This window comes from Podarcis tiliguerta (assembly GCF_965153285.1).
Source record: "Podarcis tiliguerta genome assembly, chromosome: 11".
In the NCBI taxonomy this organism is placed as follows: domain Eukaryota; kingdom Metazoa; phylum Chordata; class Lepidosauria; order Squamata; family Lacertidae; genus Podarcis; species Podarcis tiliguerta.
The window spans coordinates 1,148,711-1,169,078 of NC_139544.1; the positions used below are offsets into that span (position 1 = coordinate 1,148,711).

The window sequence follows — 20,368 nt, forward strand, 5'->3', positions numbered from 1 at the left end:
CCAGATAAGCGATAAATCAATAAAGATTTTTAACGGTAAATACAGCTAACAGTTCAACTTAAAACAAAAATAAGAGTATCTGTAGTTAATAGTTCACTCTCTGTCCATCAACAAAGTAAGGACTTAATGCTAAAAAGATCCCTACCATCATGAGAGTTATTTTGCTGGAGCCCAAGGATGAAAAGGGGCAGAAACTTTAGGATTTTTTAAACTACATGTTTTCCTAAGGAATTCTACCCTGTCCAGTCAACACTGTTGCTTTTTGGAGGAACAGGGATCTAGGCCTAATTAAGCAGTGAAGATCCCAGCATGTTCCAAATTTTGGGGGGCTGTAAAAACACCAGTACAGTGGTACCGCGGGTTACAGACGCTTCAGCTTACAGATGCTTCAGGTTACAGACTCTGCTAACCCAGAAATAGTACCTCAGGTTAAGAACTTTGCTTCAGGATGAGAACAGAAATTGCGTGCTGGTGGTGCGGCAGCAGCAGGAGGCCCCATTAGCTAAAGTGGTGCTTCAGGTTAAGAACAGTTTCAGGTTAAGAACGGACCTCCAGAAGGAATTAAGTGTTTAACCCGAGGTACCACTGTACCAACTTAAAAACAATAGATCATTTATAATAAACATAGACAGTTCTGTCTTGAAACCGGTTTGTCCAATAACTGCTCTAAAGGGACCACTTCCATGTTGTACGCTTGCAAGAGTTTCTCAAGTCAGAACTTGAGAGTGTGTTTGCAGAACTCCCCTGTGTTTGCAGAACTCCCCTGTGTTTGCAGGGCAGCGGCTGAAGAAGGAGCCAAAAGGGGTTTCTTGTGTGTGTGATTCTTGTGGCTGATTAGCTGCTTTCCCTGGTCAAAGGTCAGAGGGGGCAGGGTTTCTGTTGAGGCAGGTGATTAGCTGTGGGAGGAGCTTATCAGTGTTTGCAGGGCAGCGGCTGAAGAAGGAGCCAAAAGGGGTTTCTTGTGTGTGTGATTCTTGTGGCTGATTAGCTGCTTTCCCTGGTCAAAGGTCAGAGGGGGCAGGGTTTCTGTTGAGGCAGGTGATTAGCAGTTTGAACCATCTTTTAGATTTAGGGGAGCTAGTCTCAAGCCCAACGACACATTCTCAAGATGGAGGGGGAGGGAACAGCTGCAGTCGCCTGCGGTTCCTGCGCAATGTTTGCCATCTTGCCAAAGGTTGCAGGCAGCTTTACGTGCAGCAATTGCATGTTGATTGCCCTCCTAAAAGACAAAGTCCAGCAACTGGAGGAACGTGTAGCTACGCTCCAAAGAATTAGAGAGCTGGAGCTCTTCTTGGAAGCAACAGAGCACACCGTCTCCACCAAGGAGGAGACAGGGGACTCCCCTGAGAAGGAGGCTACTTCACCAACACAGGAGCCCGATATGTGGAGAAACGTGACTCAAAGAAGTAGGAGGCCCAGGGTTCGCTCTGATTGTCTAGAAATACACAATCGCTTTGAGGTCCTCTCCCCTAGCATGGAAGACGAAGAGCAGACTCCATTTGAGGATCTCTCCCTCATTACAGTCGATCACGTATATGAAGATGAGCAGCAAAGACAGTCCTCAGGGAATGTGCAGGCGACCTTGGAACGGACCGCTCACGGAAGAACCCTGACCAAACCTAAGAGAAGGCGTGTAGTGGTGATAGGGGATTCCCTACTGAGGGGAACAGAAGCAGTGATCTGTGGGCCTGACAAGATGTCTCGGGAAGTGTGCTGTCTCCCCGGGGCTAAGATCCAAGATGTAACTGAACGACTGCAAGGAATCATAAAACCCACTGACAAATACCCCTTCCTCTTGGTTCATGTGGGAACCAATGACACTGCAAGCAATAGCCTCCAGAAGATCAAAAGAGACTACGAGGCTCTGGGCAGGAAATTGAAGCAATTAAATGCACAAATCGTCATCTCATCTGTCCTCCCAGTTGAACGACGTGGCCCAGGGAGAGAGAGGAAAATAGTGGAAGTAAACAGCTGGCTTCGCAAATGGTGTAAACAGGAACGGTTTGGATTCTTAGATCACGGACTGCAGTTTCTTGAGGATGGACTTCTGGCAAGCGATGGGCTGCACCTCACAACGGTTGGGAGGAATGTTTTTGCCAAAAAACTAAGAAACCTCATCAGGAGGGCTTTAAACTGACTAATGTGGGGGAGGGAGACAGTGCTCCTGAAGGTAGGAGTCTATTAATTGATGAAGATGATCATCCAAATGTCATAGACCAAATTGAGCAAACAGCAAGCAGACCTAGTGGTGGGAGGAAAAAATCCTTAAATAAGAGACACGGGGGAATGACTAATGGACTTCAATGTCTGTACACTAATGCACAAAGCATGGGAAATAAACAAGATGAGCTTGAGCTCTTGATACAGCAAACTAAATATGACATAATAGGCATCACTGAAACCTGGTGGGATAAGTCCCACGATTGGAATGTAAAAATGGAGGGATACAATCTATTTCAGAGAAACAGACCAGACAAGAAAGGAGGAGGAGTGGCGTTATATGTCAGGGATGTGTATACCTGTGAAGAGATCCAAGATTTAGAACCTCAAAGCCAAAGTGAGAGCATTTGGGTCAAAATTAAGGGAGAGAAGAATAATAGTGACCTCATTGTGGGAGTTTACTATAGATCCCCAAGCCAAACGGAGGACATAGATGATGCCTTCCTGGAACAGATGGCCAAGCATGCAAAAGGAAGGGAGATAGTAGTAATGGGGGACTTCAATTACCCAGATATTTGTTGGATGTCAAACTCAGCCAAGAGCATAAGGTCAAACAGATTCCTCACTGGCCTTGCAGACAACTTCATTGTCCAGAAAGTGGGAGAAGCAACAAGAGGAACAGCCATTTTAGATCTGGTCCTAACCAATGTCGATGACCTGGTTAATGGGGTAGAAGTGGAAGGATCATTAGGCGCAAGTGATCATGCTCTTCTGAAGTTTACTATACAACGGAAAGGAGCAGCCAAGCATACTAGGACTCAATTTCTTGACTTTAAGAAAGCCGACTTCATAAAACTTAGGGAAGTGCTGGGTGAGATCCCATGGACAGTAATACTAAAAGGAAAGGGAGTTCATGATGGCTGGGAGTTTGTTAAGAGGGAGATAGTAAAAGCACAACTTCAGGCAATACCAATGAGACGGAAACATGGAAGGTGCCTAAAGAAGCCAGGGTGGCTATCTAAAGAACTTTTAACTGAGTTAAGATTAAAAAAGGATGTGTACAAAAAATGGAAAAGGGGGGAAACCACCAAAGAGGAATTCAAACAAATAGCCAGCACGTGTAGACACAAAGTCAGAAAAGCTAAAGCACAGAATGAACTCAGGCTTGCTAGAGAGGTTAAAAGCAACAAAAAAGGCTTCTATGGGTATGTTCGTAGCAAAAGGAAGAACAAAGAAACAGTGGGGTCACTCAGAGGAGAAGATGGTGAAATGCAAACAGGGGACACAGAAAGGGCTGAACTCCTCAATGCCTTCTTTGCCTCAGTCTTCTCCGATAAAGAAAACAATGCCCGACCTGAAGAATTTGGAGGAAATGATTCAGCAGAGGAAACACAGCCCAGAATAACTAAGGAGATAGTACAAGAATACTTGGCTAGTTTAGATGTATTCAAGTCTCCAGGGCCAGATGAACTGCATCCAAGAGTATTAAAAGAACTGGCAGATGTGATCTCAGAACCACTGGCAGTCATTTTTGAGAATTCCTGGAGAACAGGCGAAGTCCCGGCAGACTGGAGGAGGGCAAATGTTGTCCCTATTTTCAAAAAGGGGAAAAGAGAGGACCCAAATAATTACCGCCCAGTCAGTCTAACATCAATACCAGGGAAGATTCTGGAGCAGATCATTAAGCAAACAATCTGTGAGCACCTAGAAAGGAATGCTGTGATCACCAATAGTCAGCATGGATTTCTGAAAAATAAGTCATGTCAGACTAACCTGATCTCATTTTTCGACAGAATTACAAGCCTGGTAGATGAAGGGAACGCAGTGGATGTAGTCTACCTTGATTTCAGCAAGGCATTTGACAAGGTGCCCCATGATATTCTTGTAAAGAAGCTGGTAAAATGCGGTCTTGACTATGCTACCACTCAGTGGATTTGTAACTGGCTGACTGACCGGACCCAAAGGGTGCTCATCAATGGTTCCTCTTCATCCTGGAGAAGAGTGACTAGCGGGGTGCCACAGGGTTCTGTCTTGGGCCCGGTCTTATTCAACATCTTTATCAACGACTTGGAGGATGGACTCAAGGGCATCCTGATCAAATTTGCAGATGACACCAAACTGGGAGGGGTGGCTAACACCCCAGAAGACAGGATCACACTTCAAAACGACCTTGACAGATTAGAGAACTGGGCCAAAACAAACAAGATGAATTTTAACAGGGAGAAATGTAAAGTATTGCACTTGGGCAAACAAAATGAGAGGCACAAATACAAGATGGGTGACACCTGGCTTGAGAGCAGTACATGTGAAAAGGATCTAGGAGTCTTGGTTGACCACAAACTTAACATGAGCCAACAGTGTGACGCGGCAGCTAAAAAAGCCAATGCAATTCTGGGCTGCATCAATAGGAGTATAGCATCTAGATCAAGGGAAGTTATAGTGCCACTGTATTCTGCTCTGGTCAGACCTCACCTGGAGTACTGTGTCCAGTTCTGGGCACCACAGTTCAAGAAGGACACTGACAAACTAGAACGTGTACAGAGGAGGGCAACCAAAATGGTCAAAGGCCTGGAAACAATGCCTTATGAGGATCGGCTAAGGGAGCTGGGCATGTTTAGCCTGGAGAAGAGGAGGTTAAGGGGTGATATGATAGCCATGTTCAAATATATAAAAGGATGTCACATAGAGGAGGGAGAAAGGTTGTTTTCTGCTGCTCCAGAGAAGCGGACACGGAGCAATGGATACAAACTACAAGAAAGAAGATTCCACCTAAACATTAGGAAGAACTTCCTGACAGTAAGAGCTGTTCGACAGTGGAATTTGCTGCCAAGGAGTGTGGTGGAGTCTCCTTCTTTGGAGGTCTTTAAGCAGAGGCTTGACAACCATATGTCAGGAGTGCTCTGATGGTGTTTCCTGCTTGGCAGGGGGTTGGACTCGATGACCCTTGTGGTCTCTTCCAACTCTATGATTCTATGATTCTATGAACTTTATTATTTGCTGTCAGTAATTTTTCTATTGTTGTAGAAAAAAATGGGATTGGCTTTTGCATCCCAACCTCCCAAGGCGCAAGTCCATGATTGGTCAGAGAAGAATGAATGGAGGCAGGAACCAGTAGAAGGAAAGCAGGGAAGATCTTTAATTTCCTGCTGCAGCAGAGTTCCCCTTCTCTTGCAAAGAGGTGAGGAACCAAAACAAAACAAAGGTGTGCAAAAACTTTTAAAGACTTTAGAAATTGCCCAATCCCTTAGCCAAAAGCTACCCCAAAGACATCATACACATCTACAACAGAAATATGAGAGTGCAGCTTGTCTCCTGTCTTACAAGCTACCTGATGTTGTTGTTTAGTCGTTTAGTCGTGTCCGCCTCTTCGTGACCCCCTGGACCAGAGCACGCCAGGCACTCCTGTCCTCCACCGCCTCCCGCAGTTTGGTCAAACTCATGCTGGTAGCTTCCAGAACACTGTGCAACCATCTCGTCCTCTGTCATCCCCTTCTCCTTGTGCCCTCCATCTTTCCCAGCATCAGGGCCTTTTCCAGGGAGTCTTCTCTTCTCATGAGGTGGCCAAAGTATTGGAGCCTCAGCTTCACAATCTGTCCTTCCAGTGAGCACAAGCCACTCCAGTATCCCTTCCAAGGAAACTCCATGGACAAAGACAACAGGCATATAAAAGCTACCTGATAATGGCTACTAATTGCATTACCTGGCCAGTCTGGGGCATTCTTTTGCGTTGGTAAATTCCTCAATTCTTGAATCCAGGTCACAGGCCCTACCCTATTCATACACAAAATATGCCCTTAAGACAGGATTTGTAAGCGGAAAAGAAATACAGTGGTATCTTGGTTTACGAACTTAATCCATTCCTGAAGTCCGTTCTTAAACCGAAACCGTTCTTAAACTGAGGTGTGCTTTCCCTAATGAGGCCTCCCGCTGCCAGTGCCCTTCCACTGTTTGGCTTCCGTTCTTAGACCGAGGTAAAGTTTGCAAACCAGGACACTACTTCTGATTTTGTGGAGTTCGTAAACAGGACTGTTCTTAAACTAAGGTACCACTGTACTGGGAAAGTTTCTACAAGATATTTCCTTCTGCAGAGGAAATATTTAGAGTCATTAGGAGAGCCAAAATGGCTTTTGGGATTGTTCTGTATGCTAAAGTAAAGTGTAATTTTCTCAGTGACTATTTCCTAAATTCTGAAGGGTAAAGGATTAGTTTTCTGGAAACTAATGTGAGTTCACTATGTGTGTGCCCCCTAAAATTTTATCATACCATAAATATATTGTAAAATATTGATTTTTCTCCTCACTTTCTTGTTGGTGACTGTGTAAGAAAGGGGGTGGCTAAGAATAATTTCTGTTTAGGACAAAATATTTCCCTGTTGTAAAAAGAATCAAAGAGGTATAGTTTCACCAGCGAAGAAACAGACTTGTAAAATTAAGACACGGGAAGTCTAATTGAATGCTGAGGACTTGCTAAACACATCACTATCCTATTTTTCTGTTCAGGTAGCCATTTCTGTTGCACTGTGTAGCTGTTTGAATATACAAGAGATGCAACAGGAATAGTCTCCAGCCTTGATTTTCTCTCAGGGCTCTTTTCTCCTTCATTCTTCAGTACTGCAATTGCTGTTCCTTTTTTATCCTTGGACAGAAAAGCATCTGCATAATTTGTCCACATTATACTTTAAACATGGGATACTGGAGATCTGATATCTGTGACTATTTTATTTTGGGGTGCATTTATATACAACACAATCGGCCATGACTTCTGGACAATTCACATTACAATTCAGTAACCAAGAAATGCAGATACAACCAATTAACATCTACTAAAACAATCAGTATGAAACCTGTATCAGCACAAAGTCACTGATAAGCCAACACAAAGCCTTATGAAGCAAGAATAAAACAGTTGTAAGCATGTGGTCATTATCCACTTCCTGCTGTAAAGGTAAAGGTAAAGAGAAAGAGGCCGGGGGCAGGGCTGTCCGGAGACAATTCCGGGTCACGTGGCCAGCGTGACGAAGCTGCTCTGGCAAGCCAGCACCAGCGCAGCACACGGAAACGCCGTTTACTTCCTGCTATAAAGCGGTACCTATTTATCTACTTGCACTTAAGCGTGCTTTCGAACTGCTAGGTGGGCAGGAGCTGGGAACGAAAGATGGGAGCTCACCCCGCCGCGGGGATTCGAACCGCCAACCATGCGATCGGCAAGCCCTAGGCACTGAGGTTTTACCCACAGCGCCACCCGCGTCCCACTTCCTGCTGTACTCCCAATTAAATTATTCCCATAGATACTGCCCACATAGCACTATATTCACTCACAAATAAAGGGAGATTGTTGGATTTTCTGTTGCAGAAGGGGAAATGGAGTCTCAAAAGCAGTACAGTGGTATCTCTGGTTAAGTACTTAATTCTTTCTGGAGGTCTGTACTTAACCTGAAACTGTTCTTAACCTGAAGCACCACATTAGCCAATGGGGCCTCCCGCTGTTGTCGTGCCGCCGGAGCACAATTTCTGTTCTCATCCTGAAGCAAAGTTCTTAACCCGAGGTACTATTTCTGGGTTAGCGGAGTCTGTAACCTGAAGTGTAGGTAACCTGAGGTACTTGGTTGACAAGTGGGTCCTGAAAGAATGAGTAACAAGTTGAACCAATTTAAAAACATTTGAGAAGTACTGGTATAATGGTTAAAGTGTCGTCCTAGGACTGGAACTACCAGTATCTGACATTGGTCCAGTATTTCTACTGCCTCACCAGCACCAGATTAAAAAGGAGGAATGTTTACATGGCTTCGCTCAGCAGCTTCATGTATTAGTTGCCACAGGGGAAATGTAGACTCGGAAGATGGAAGCCGCCTGACCCCATAGAGTCAGGAAGGAGCGAGCAAAAGGCTAGGTGAGAGCCGTCCCTGGACGGGGGCTGGTGGGGGGGAGTTGGGGGCACTCCTCACTGTCTTTGGTGCGCACAAGTCAAGGGTCTGGCTGGGCCCTAGAGAAGGGGGATCAGTGGGGTGGGAAGGAGCGGCAGGGGTTTGGGGAGATTGCAGTAGGTAGGTATTAGCTGTGCAGAAAAACCTGTCTGGTGGGGGAAAGCAAACTCAGACTCCTGTTTTTCGATTGGGGAGGGGAAGATTTTTCAGCTCCCCTCCAGTGTCTCTCACATCCACACACACCCCTTCATAAGGAAAGGGGACCTTTGGGGTCACTTTGACTCCTGCTCTGGGCACTTGGATCTTCTCTGGGCGGGATTTCAGGGGCTGGATTCTCTTTTACACACACAAATACTGGGTTCTCCTGCATTTCCGTGCAGTGCATCTGCCAGGGACAGATTAAATTTGCTTAATAAATAAATATATTAAATCTATTAATTGTGTATAATAAATAATATTGACTATGTTGTGAACACGTTAATTAATGATATGGAGCTGCCTGTATACTTCTGTGCTCAACTCATCTTCTAAATCCTGTTCTTCTTTCTGGAATTCAAAGTTCTACCGCTTTCCTAGCCTCCTCTTTGGCAGCGAGGCTCAGAGCAGAGATCCTATTACAGTATTTTGACTCATCCATTGTAGGAAGGTACAAATGTGTGTACTCAACACATTTACAAATTGTAACCATGTTTTCTGATAATTTAATGTAACCTCTGTGGAGGGAAAAACAGTATCATTGCAGAAGTGGAAACCCTGATATTTAAAAATTATTCTACATTGTGTGCATACGTGCAGTTCATGTTTCTATTTGTGATTTGTTTGGTTGTGCCCCGTGAGCTTGAAAGTACAGATGATAAACAACTGGAAACTCTCACCGATTTTGTCCTCACGTCATAGATTTTTTTAAAAATCAAACGAGAAGACACATTAGATCACCGTAGTTTTCAGATACTGTGGCATGAAAGAAGAACAAAGATGGCTGGAATAGCTAGTGTGGGTATCCTCTGGGAGACCAGGGTTCAAATCCCCACCTATGCATGAAGGTCACTGAGTGACCTTGGGACAGGCACCACCTCTCAGCCTGTCCTGCCCCACAGGAGGGTAACCTGGCGAGGGGGAGGACCATGTGTGCCAGCTTGAGCTCTGTGGAAGAAAAGTGGGATAGAAATGTAATAATAAAGAAATAATGGCCAGGGTGTTGGGTCTGAAGAAACATAATGAAAGGGCAAATCACTACATTAGCTTCAGTAAGAATGGAAATGATTTGTTGCAATAGTTTCTCATTTGATGTTGAATATATCACAGAAAGCAAGATACGGTACTTCATGCAGTATGATTAAATGTGAGATATTGTTCAGCTGTCTTGCTACATTAAATTGAAAAGACTATGCAGATTTAGATCCTCTTGAGAATTTGTAATTTAATTCATGTGATTGTTCATTGGCAAGTTTTTGAGGAACTGTTTGCTTGGAGACTTAAAGTGTATCTACCAAAGGGCCAACAGAAATAATTCATGTTGGCAGGTCATCTGCAAGATACATTAACCAGTTGAAATGGCAAATGGAAGTATGTAAAGTCAACATTTGAACAGCCCCCACCCAGATTCAAAGTTTTTACAAGGTGCACAGGGATTTCAGTTCCATGAAGCAGCAGAATAATTGCAGAGATTGTTCAGATGCTGTTCAGAAAACATATTTATAATTGTATTTGTTGCCTCCTGCAAAAGGGCTTCTTGCTTCAAGCACAAACCTGTCAAGTATCAGCGGAAGAATTACTACCTACAGTGGAGTCTCAGCCAGCAGACTTTGGCCTTTACAGTGGACGCTCGGGTTGCGAATGTGATCCGTGTGGGATGCACGTTCACAACCCGCAGCTGCGTGTCTGCACACGCGTGGGTTGCGATCCGGTGCTTCTGCACATGCACAAAGCGCGATTTAGCGCTTTTGCGCATGCGCAACCACCGAAACCCAGACGTAATCTGTTCTGGTACTTCCGGGTTTCAGCGGTCCGTAACCCAAGAAAACGCAACCTGAAACGTCTGTAACCTGAGGTATGACTGTATTTGCCAATTCTGCTATTAATTATCCTAAAAAAGAATTAGCTTTCTGGTTTATAAAATAGGAGGGGGAACAAATGGTCTTTTGTTAAGGTCTGGCATGCAATTTGCATTATTCACTTGCCTACTGCCTTTCAGATAGTACATGGAAAAGAAATTTTTGTTTCCAAATACATTAACCCAGCCCTGGAAGCAATGTTTATTCTGCTTGTAAAGGCTACTTTAGATTATTCCCTGTGGTGGCAGTGTTCCCATAACATGCCATTTGCGTTCAGAGGCTTACCATGGATGAAAGATTTTTTATTTATAGGAGTGGAGAAACTCCCCCTTTCTCCTTCAGTTGTTTCATCTTTTAAGTATAGGGTAAAATTGATCAGGTAGCTCCCCTCACACCAATGTATTAATCTAGTTAAATTGTATAGTGTCCATCTTACTGTATTTCCATTCCGGAGACCCAATAATTGCTTCACCTGTCTGCCCATAAGCTTTGCAATCTTATACTATTGGCTTTAATATTTATATGTTGTGATTAGTGATGTTATGAGAATATATGCCCCCATGTATAAGACAACCCCTATATTTTGTGACCGGGGGGTCACCACCGCCAGTCGCTCTACAGCCTGCACACCACTGCAAATTGCACGCATTGCCATGGCCACCAATCATATGCATGGTCGCCACTCAAAGCCCACCTGCCCACTAGACGCAACCACACACGCCTCAACACTGCCGTAAATCAACGTCCAATTGCCATAGTTGCAGCCAATTGTCAGCAGACCTTGCCGCAGCAACCAATCGCAAGCCGAATCGCAGCTGCCAATCTCCTGGCTGCTGACACCAATCGCCCAACCCCCCCATGCTATCCGTGTATAAGAGGACCCGCTATTTTTGCCTATTATTGCTAAGGAAAAAATATCTACGCTGAAAAATATGGTAATATTTTGGAGAATATTCTCGATTAATGAGAATATTAGAGAATTTTCATTTAAAATAGAATCTTCATTTTAATGCATTGAAAATTATATAATAATAAATTTTATTTATGCCCCGCCCTCCCCAGCCAAGGCTGGGCTCAGGGCGGCTAACAACCAATAATAAAAATAAGTTGAATGAATACAACTTGAAAAACAAGTTTAAAATACAACATTAAAACATTAAAATGCACCCTCATCACAGGAGGAGAAAGGAAAAAAGAAGGAAGAGGAGGGAATCAGATTGGCTCCAAGCCAAAGGCCAGGCGGAACAACTCTGTCTTACAGGCACTGCGGAAAGAAATCAGATCCTGCAGAGCCCTGGTCTCATGAGGCAGAGCGTTCCACCAGTGTTGAAAAGGCCCTGGCTCTGGTTGAGGCTAATCCTTAGGGCCCGGGACCTCTAGGGTGTTGCTATTTATGGACCTTGAGGACCTCTGTGGGTCCCGTAGGTACGAGGGTCCTAGGCCGTGTTTATTCAAAAACATGTTTATTCATGGGTAAACTTGTTAGGCAACCAAAATCTGTACAGATACTTTTATTCAATGGGCCAATGCAGTGAATTCACGTTCTTTGATTTTTTGCACCAAACTTGAAATTGAAAATTCAACGTGAAAGACTCACATTAATCAATAAGCCTGCCACTAACCGTATATTTTCCATCAACTTTGAATTCTAATTATGTTGTGTATACATCATTGTATGGCCAAGAGTATGGAATTGCTAAGAATAAGGTCACCCCAAAATAGAAAGAAGGCTGTTACACAGGGGTCGGCAACCGAAGGCCCATGGGCCACAAGCGGCCTCCGGGGGTGGTTTTACCGGCCTCCGAGCTGCCTGCTTGGTGAGTCCCCCCACGCTGCGCTAAACCGACAGCACAGCGTGGGGACTCACTTTTGCAGCACCGGAAATCAAGTCTGCACACATGCCAGAAATCGCACGCACTCAGGCGAGGGATCTCCACTGGCGTGAACTGGCCCAGACAAGGTAAGCCGTGCCGACCGCTGCTATTACATAGAGTTGAAATTACTTACACCAGCAATATCACAGCTTGACTTATTATTTACTAGATTTTTTAAATGTGGGTTGTAAAACTGGTTCTTACATTAGAATTTAGTTTGTGGAGAATATTCGCACCTCCCATCACTAGTTGTGATAAAATATATTTTCTTGCCATCTGATCCTTTGGGATGAAGTACTGCCTAAAAATGTAAATAGTAAAGAATATTTTGTACTAGAGCTAGTCAGGATTTATCATACATTCAGAAAAATATAAATGTTACTTAACATAGGCTTGTGCTGAGATGAGACTGCAGAGGAATGCCTCTCTTTTCAGACTAAAATTGTTCAGCAGAGAACACTAAAAAAGAAATGCAGGAAAGCTCTTCCTAGAAAAAGGAGACTACAAGGACTGATAAAACAAAAGCATTTAAAAAGTAACGCCTTTTCTATAAATTTCAGGTGGTCTTCGTGAGCTGGTGTAGAAGCTTTTGGGACTGTGGACTGGTGGCGCTAGATGATGTGTCAGTGAGTTTAGGAAGCTGTCAAGCAGCTGGTAAGCTAAATATGCATATGGTGTCCACAGGGTTTCTAAGAATTATCTCTTATTATGTCTCTTATAGAATTCCCTAATTAATTCCATATTTTTCTTTCAGAATATCTCACAACATACCACAATTTTTAAAAGAGATTTTATTTATATATTTCAAATTGTTATCGGTACATTATTTTCCAATTTACATTTAACTTGACCTCCCATCCACCCCTCCCGCCCTGGTTTTCCCCATTTTCCAAAATATACTCCATGTTGTAGTTATTCTATACCTTGCCTTCTCCAGTGTTTTCAAATATATATTTTATTGCTGATCTTACTGTAAAGCCACTTGCGTTTTAGCTTAGTTTACAGTAGTTTTTTTTAAATCCTCGATTTCTGTTTCTCACCACAGTACATTATCATTGCTCAGTTAGTTGTAAAGATACAAATTAAGTCAAATAACTCTGCATCTGAGCCTGCCTTTACTCAGTAATATGGAAATGATAAATGGATTCACAGGCTTTACTCATATGTGTGTTGTGACATATCAGTCCCAATCCATGAGCAGCACATGCATGGAAATCTCAGCATACCAAGCACATTCCCAGCCTAAACCCATATGGACACCCAAACACACCTGAATATGCAGGCGTGCCCTGTCCTGGGTGCTCTCCTATTAGTGACCTAAAATTAAGTAGTGTGGGAACAGATAAGCTGTGGCTGTCTAAGACGTTGTTGGACTGAGCCCTCCTCAGCCCCCAGCCAGCATGGCCAGTGGTCCGCAATGCAGGGTGTTGTAGTCCAGCAAGATCTGGAGCGCCAGAGATTCCCCAGCTCTGAAATATAGAATACAAAATACTTGCAATCTTCTGGAGAAAGAGTAGCCAGCTCACACTAATGCTAGCAGTTCATTCAGGAAAATCATGTTAGTGGTTGCTGGGAACACTGGAAACAGGCCTGTGCATCCTTGCCTCCATTGTCCCACAAGCCTGCCTTATATATAACTGCCTTATAACCACATCCATAGAGCGGGATGATGTTGCTGATGAGTAATAGAATGTATTCAAAGGGAAGCGACAAAGAATATGGATGCTTTCCTTTAGCACATTAAATTCCCATTATATCACACTTGTCATGAGATGAGCCTACAGGGTTTCCTCCCTGTCTGCTCTGAAAGCAGGAACTTATGGAAGGCCAGAATGAACTGTGCTTTCTGCATTGTGCAAGTGCAATTTGAGTTCTCCCATGTCAGTAATGCTTACTTTCTGGGGTAACACTTCCAAAATGTGCACACTGGCATTAGAGATCCAAACTGTGAGTAGGGGGGAAAATCCTATGCAAATATATAATTAAGGTCATATTCTTAAGTCTCCAGGACCAAGGCAAACTATATTTTCAGTCAGGCCTGCATTTTCCTCAAGTACATTATTTGTCCATAAAGTTTATTTTAGAGTGAAAAGCAGGTGTGTTTTATGGTTTAATGCTGTTTTATGTAAAGGGATCCAAAGCCATTTTGCTTTCATAATTTCAGAAAGTAGAAAACCTTGTAAAGTGTCAGCAGTGTTGCTTTTTAAAACTGACAAATTCAAATAGATTAATGGATACTGCAAATTTTAGGTAACAGGTAAAGTTGGTGATGACTTGCAACCACGATGCCATATATGTGTGGTATTTCAGACAGGGCTGGACCTACTTTGAAGTGTAACTCTGTAAATTCTTTGTTACAGATATATTGCCTGCTTTTCCTGGAGAATGTACTTTTGAGCGAAATGAATGTGGTTTCATTCAGCAAAATAGAAACCGGAGTGGTTGGCATAAGAGAAGAGGTCAGACACCAACATCTTATACTGGACCCAAAGGAGACCACACTTCTGGGGTAGGTGAGTTAAACTGTAAATTTTTAGCTAGAGGGCATTGACTAAAATATGGAAGATCAGAGAATAAGGCAGAAAGTTTTCTTATCCAATACATTTTAGGTAAGGCAGGACTCTCTAGAGTATTTAGAGGGGATAATTTCTTTTATAATGTACACGGGTCAATAAACCATAGTTGCTTATTCTGCAAAGAGGACTTACACAGTTAAGAACCCAGACAAACCCCTTTAAACAGGTTTACTCTTTTCCCATTAACAAATAAAAAAGCTGATCTTACAATGTAGGTTGCTTTGTGCATTAAAGAGACCTGTAACAAATTATTGACAGTCTCATTTCTTTTTCAGTCACTTCCAATAAGCCTGGGCAGGAAAAGAACAACACTTGAACACTCAAGCCATTATAAAATCTGGATTATTTATTCCAGTACCTTGACATTTTGCAAAGAGTCTGCCTGGTGAGAGCTCTGAGGTGGCCAAATTAAGAAAAGCTAAGAAATAGGTTGATAATAGAGCTGTGAAAATATTTTCCCTTTAAGTGCAATTTTAACCTGTTGGGATGTCCATTTTTTGTGCACCCATAACATACCACCAGTTGAGATTCTATCAAAACTTCAGGAGAGCCAAAGGGAAATAATTCACAGAATTCTACAATTTTGCCTCTACTGTATCTTCAGTAAAAATATTTAAAACATGGGTATAAAAACAACTATGGGACGCGGGTGGCGCTGTGGGTTAAAGCCTCAGTGCCCAGGGCTTGCCGATGGAAAGGTCGGCGGTTCGAATCCCCGCAGCGGGGTGCGCTCCCGCTGTTCGGTCCCAGCGCCTGCAACCTAGCAGTTCGAAAGCACCCCCGGGTGCAAGTAGATAAATAGGGACCGCTTTCCAGCGGGCAGGTAAACGGCGTTCCGTGTGCGGCTCTGGCTCGCCAGATGCAGCTTGTCACGCTGGCCACGTGACCCGGAAGTGTCTTTGGACAGCGCTGGCCCCCGGCCTCTTGAGTGAGATGAGCGCACAACCCTAGAGTCTGTCAAGACTGGCCCGTACGGGCAGGGGTACCTTTACCTTTTATAAAAACAACTAGAATTAGTAATAAGTAGTACTGAGGCAACATCAGATGCTATTTCTACAGTTCATAGTTCTGATTTTTAAAATGATGCACAAACTTGTGTTTTAATTTAGATGATCTTGGATTCCTAAATTTTCAATTTTCTCAGCTTCATTGTGTCACAGAAGACTAGCTTGGAAACCAAATAATTGTAGTTGTTTAACAATCTGTGTACCCCAGTCAGTTTTATATCATCTTCAATGGATTCTGTGTTGTTGCCAAAAATAAATTTCAACTTAGGTTGAAAATAGATTACCGTATTTTTCGCTCTATAGGACGCACTTTTCCCCCTCCAAAAATGAAGGGGAAATGTGTGTGCGTCCTATGGAGCGAATGCAGGCTTTCACTGAAGCCTGGAGAGCGAGAGGGGTCGGTGTGCACTCCAGGCTTGAGGAAGCTATCCGCAAGCCTTCAGAGCACGGCGGGAGTGCCTGCCGGGCTCCAAAGGCTTGCGGATAGCAGCCTGCAGCCCAAAGCCCGAAATTTTTTTTTTTCTTTATTTCCCCCCCAAAAAACCAGGTGCGCCCTATGGTCCGGTGCGCCCTATAGAGCGAAAAATACGGTACTTAAAAAAACACTTCCCAATAATATTTCTCCAAGTTCAAAGAATCCTCAAGCACATTGTTAACTAATGCAATTCTGTGCAGCGATATCCATAGCACCCAACAGCTGTTCTTGCTATTCTTGGTCTCTTTCCATCTCCTGAGATTGCTATCAATTCTTATTTCTTTCAGGATTGACTGGGGTGGTCAAGAGGAGGGGGGAGAATTTTTTTCCTTGACAAAATGAGTAGCAAAGAAGAGTGGAATTGTAGCAATAGAGGCAGGAATATATGAACTTGTTGATTATTAGATGCAGTTGCAGTTTGAACATAAAAAACTGCTGCCACTGATGATTGTGAAATGGCGACACTGTGAGAAAGCAATGCCTTGGTGCACTAGGCAGCTCCAGGAAAGTCTAACTGAACTGTGGACAAATTAATTCCTTATGCAGAGCAAGCCCCAAGGGTAGGGTACTCATTACAGCATTTATGGAGGTGCGTATCTTTTTCTTTTAAAAAAGGACATTACATGTACATAGAGGCATCCAACATGATCTATGGACAGAAGACACAGCTTGTTTCAAGGGTATTACGACGGACTGTTGGACATCAGTGTCTTACATTTTTTTATCACATGTATGGCTCTGGAACAGGGCTATTAAATGTTTATATGAAAAAGCATGGTGATAAAGACGAGATCCTCCTCTGGAGAAGGCATGGTGAACAAAGCATCACATGGTTAAGAGGACAAATAGAATATACATGTGATAGATCTCATCAGGTAAGTTAACATTGCAGCAATGGATCCCATGGGGGATGTTTATGACATGTTATAACTCACTTTTAGTTGCTAACATACATGCTGCAGTCTTGCAACAGAGTCTGAAGCAACTCAAATGAATGGAAAAGAACCACTGTTAGAATTGGGGTTACTTGACTCACTTCACTTTCACCTTAGGATTCATGGTAAGGAGGATTGTTACCTCTTTGCAATGCAGGTAAATCCAGTACAGTATTATGTGCTTTGGTTCCATAGCCAAGGTAAGTTTTTTCTTTATGGATTTAGGTAGCAATAGCCTGAGTAACATTGGGTTGTAGTCCCAAACTGGCCCAGGTGTGTTCCCATGTAGTCACTTTTAAAAGTAATGTGGGAAACGTAATGTGGGGGAAACCGTGTACACATCTAGCTATTTAAACCAACACAGTGAAAATAACTCAGTGGAACAAAAATATTTTTTTCAGCTCAGTTCTCCTGATTGGCCTTGTCTGCAAGTAACCGTTGAGTGGCCCAAGCAAGGGAACATGGTGACTCAAGTTAACAGTGAATAACTCTGAACCAGCTGATCATATAATATAGGTGGGCTTTCTTGGCAACAATGCCATCCTTGTATCCCTGTATGCTCAGAAGTAAACTTCATTGAGTTCCATGGTACTTACTCATAGACCTGGGATACTGCTATAATACAGACCTGGCTGGAGCCACATATGAAAGCTGAAGAAGCAGAAGGGATACAATCCTATGCAAACTTGGAGAAAGTTCAGATAAGCACAGTGGAACTTGCTTCTGTAAACATGCTCTGTATATTGATCTAATGGTGCAATCCTAGGCATACCTGCTCCGAGGCAAGTCCCACTGGTAAGTGGGTATAGGATTACAGCCTTAACTGTACCTGAGAAGCTACAATACTGGTAATAATAATTGGAATTTTTCTTTAAGTTAAGGTATCTATCTGCCAGGTAGCCCTAAGAGAATATTTTTAATGTTCTGGATGCAATAAAGAAATAGATTTCATTAAAACACATTGGCCTGGATCCTAGCTAATGTGACTAGAAGGAAACCAGTGTAAGGGGACTTTTTGTCTTCCTTCCAGCACATCCAATGGTCACTGGAGGGTCAGAGAACCCTCCTGAATAACATGGAGTGGGAGGTGGATGCTGAAGTAGGGGGGTGGGGTGGGAAGTTTCCCAAAATTCAGTAGGGCCATTCCCCCTCCCACATCACAAACCCTCCAGAGAGACTTTTCAGTGGGTACAGAGGGTTGGAGTGGATGGGCAAGTCTTTGCATTAATTAGGTCCATGACATGATGGCTAAAAAATATTTCAGTTGACTGAAGAATTTATTCTATATATACTTTTCAAATTATTGGAAACTTTACCTTCAAAAATATTTTAAAAATTGTATTTTTTAAAAAATACAGATTATATTTGAAGCAGTTCGTGGAATATCAGTAAGAAGTGACATTGCCATTGATGATATTTTATTTCAGAGAGGACCTTGTAAAGGTAAATTATATTTACTTTAAGTTCTTCTTCACTTCATTTCTAGTCGTCCCCCCCCCCCCCACATTTCCTTGTGATAGATGACTATATGAACTACAAATAAAGCAGTACAGTGAGGCAGCTCCTAGTGGCACTTGTGTGTTGAATCCATGTAGATGTAAACATACCCTCCACTTGTTGGTGGGGTGCTTCCCCAGCCCTTCCAAGCAGATTTGGGGGTGCATGGCACAGAGGAGAGAAAGGAAAAGTCCTGTTGCATGAGTGAACCTCTTAAGTCAAATCCCGCCTGATTCTTTTATCAAATGATACCAACTGCTTGAAATTCCACTAGGCCATTATTTGAATGAATTTCATTATTATGGCTGGAATACTACACCCTCCTACCTGGGAGTAAGCTCCATTAAAGCTGATGTGACTTATTTCCAAATAGACAGGTATAAGTTTGCACTGTGTTTGTTTTTCAATAGCAGCCCATGTTAAAATGATTATCTATAGAATCGTATGCTACTTCAAATATTCTTTTCCTCCACCTCTAGAAACAGGAGAAACCATACTGCAGTCTTCTGGTTATTCTGCCGATTTTAATGAAATTGAATACTGAGCTCCGCAGAAGCAGATGGAATATCACCTTGCTTATCTACAGGAGGAGCTGCACAGCTCCCTCCCTGCTCTCAGTTGTAGAGTGATAAATACTGAACTATTTTGTTAGCAGCATGAAGGTATGGCAAGAATTCAGCCTTGCCAATGAAGTTACTGACTCAGGGTTTCCCTCACTTTGTTTTTTTATTGTATTTTATTTTGCATGTGACATCAGTTATTCTAAAGGGCTATTCATTTTGCACAGAGTGTGAAGTAATAGACAAATGTGTTTTTGGTAAACATTTTTGGGCACATAATTACAGAAAGCAAAATGGACAAAATATATAATTTGTCATTGTGTTAACTAAAACTGCATTCAGTGAATGTCTTGTCTTTGGCAAATTATGGATTTAATTTTAGAATTTAGAAAGAATGGAGAAAATATTATTAAAAGCTAGTAATATTCTGTAGGTCAAATGAAATAGTTTTCAATTGTTGTTCAGGAAACTTCAGGGAACCCACTTATAAAAATATTAAGTATCACATATAAACCATTTGGGTAGGTTTTTTTGTTTTTGGCTATTCCTTGCCAAACAATTATTGTAATGAATCCATTTGTCATTCCAGCAGCTAACAGATGAACTACTGTAAAGTTTCTGTTAAAGTGTTGATTACAATACATAAACAGTGACCTGCATACATTACAGCAGACTGGAATGCAGGTTTGTTTTTTAAAAAAAATAGTTTTATAGACTTGTGCAGAATTGTCTTTATCATACTCAGCCACAAACAATCTGTCTTCCTGTTAGAAACAGACGATGCATATTTGATTGCTGAATATTTTATATTTTATAGATATGTATGGGTGTGTGTTTTGTGTGTGCATGCACATGTATTTACATCACGTTTTTCTATAATTTGGAACAAGGTAATAAAATACAATTTAAAATGATTTCTCTGACTCCTCTTAAGTGACTAGAAGTGGCTAAAGTATATTTTCAAACCTCACCCATGCACTGGTAACTTCCAGACCAAACTACTTTCTTAACTAGGGCTTGTTGCAATGAATACAGTTGTACCATGGAAGGAGAACAGAATCTGTTCCGGAAGTCCATTTGACTTCCAAAACGTTCGAAAACCAAAGCACGGCTTCTGATAGGCTTCAGGAAGTTCCCGCAGCCACCTGGAAGCCACGGAAGCTTCGTTGGACATTCGGCTTCCCAAAATAGTTCACAAACCAGAACAGTCACTTCTGGGTTTGTGGCGTTCAGGAGCCAAAACATCTGAGAACTAAGCTGTTCCAAAACCAAGGTACGACTGTACTTATGTTTCAAGAATTTCACTG

At 42.6% G+C, this 20,368-nt stretch overlaps 1 protein-coding gene across 7 annotated transcripts in view; it reads left to right on the plus strand.

The window, feature by feature from the left end:
• MAMDC2 (MAM domain containing 2) overlaps positions 1-19,975 on the plus strand; it is an 80,664-nt gene extending 60,689 nt beyond the window's left edge. For 4 of the 7 annotated variants that reach the window (XM_083403436.1, XM_083403439.1, XM_083403437.1 and 1 more), the window contains 5 exons: positions 12,572-12,665; positions 14,372-14,524; positions 16,685-16,944; positions 18,363-18,447; positions 18,981-19,975. In XM_083403436.1, the coding sequence (XP_083259562.1) occupies positions 12,572-12,665; positions 14,372-14,524; positions 16,685-16,944; positions 18,363-18,447; positions 18,981-19,045 (657 nt within the window). In that variant the 3' untranslated portion in view covers positions 19,046-19,975. Of the gene's footprint in view, positions 1-12,571; positions 12,666-14,371; positions 14,525-14,862; positions 15,221-16,615; positions 16,649-16,684; positions 16,945-18,362; positions 18,448-18,980 lie in introns of those variants that run through there. The other 3 variants (XR_014502952.1, XM_083403441.1, XM_083403440.1) reach the window with 3 other exon arrangements.
• The last annotated feature ends 393 nt before the right edge of the window (positions 19,976-20,368 follow it).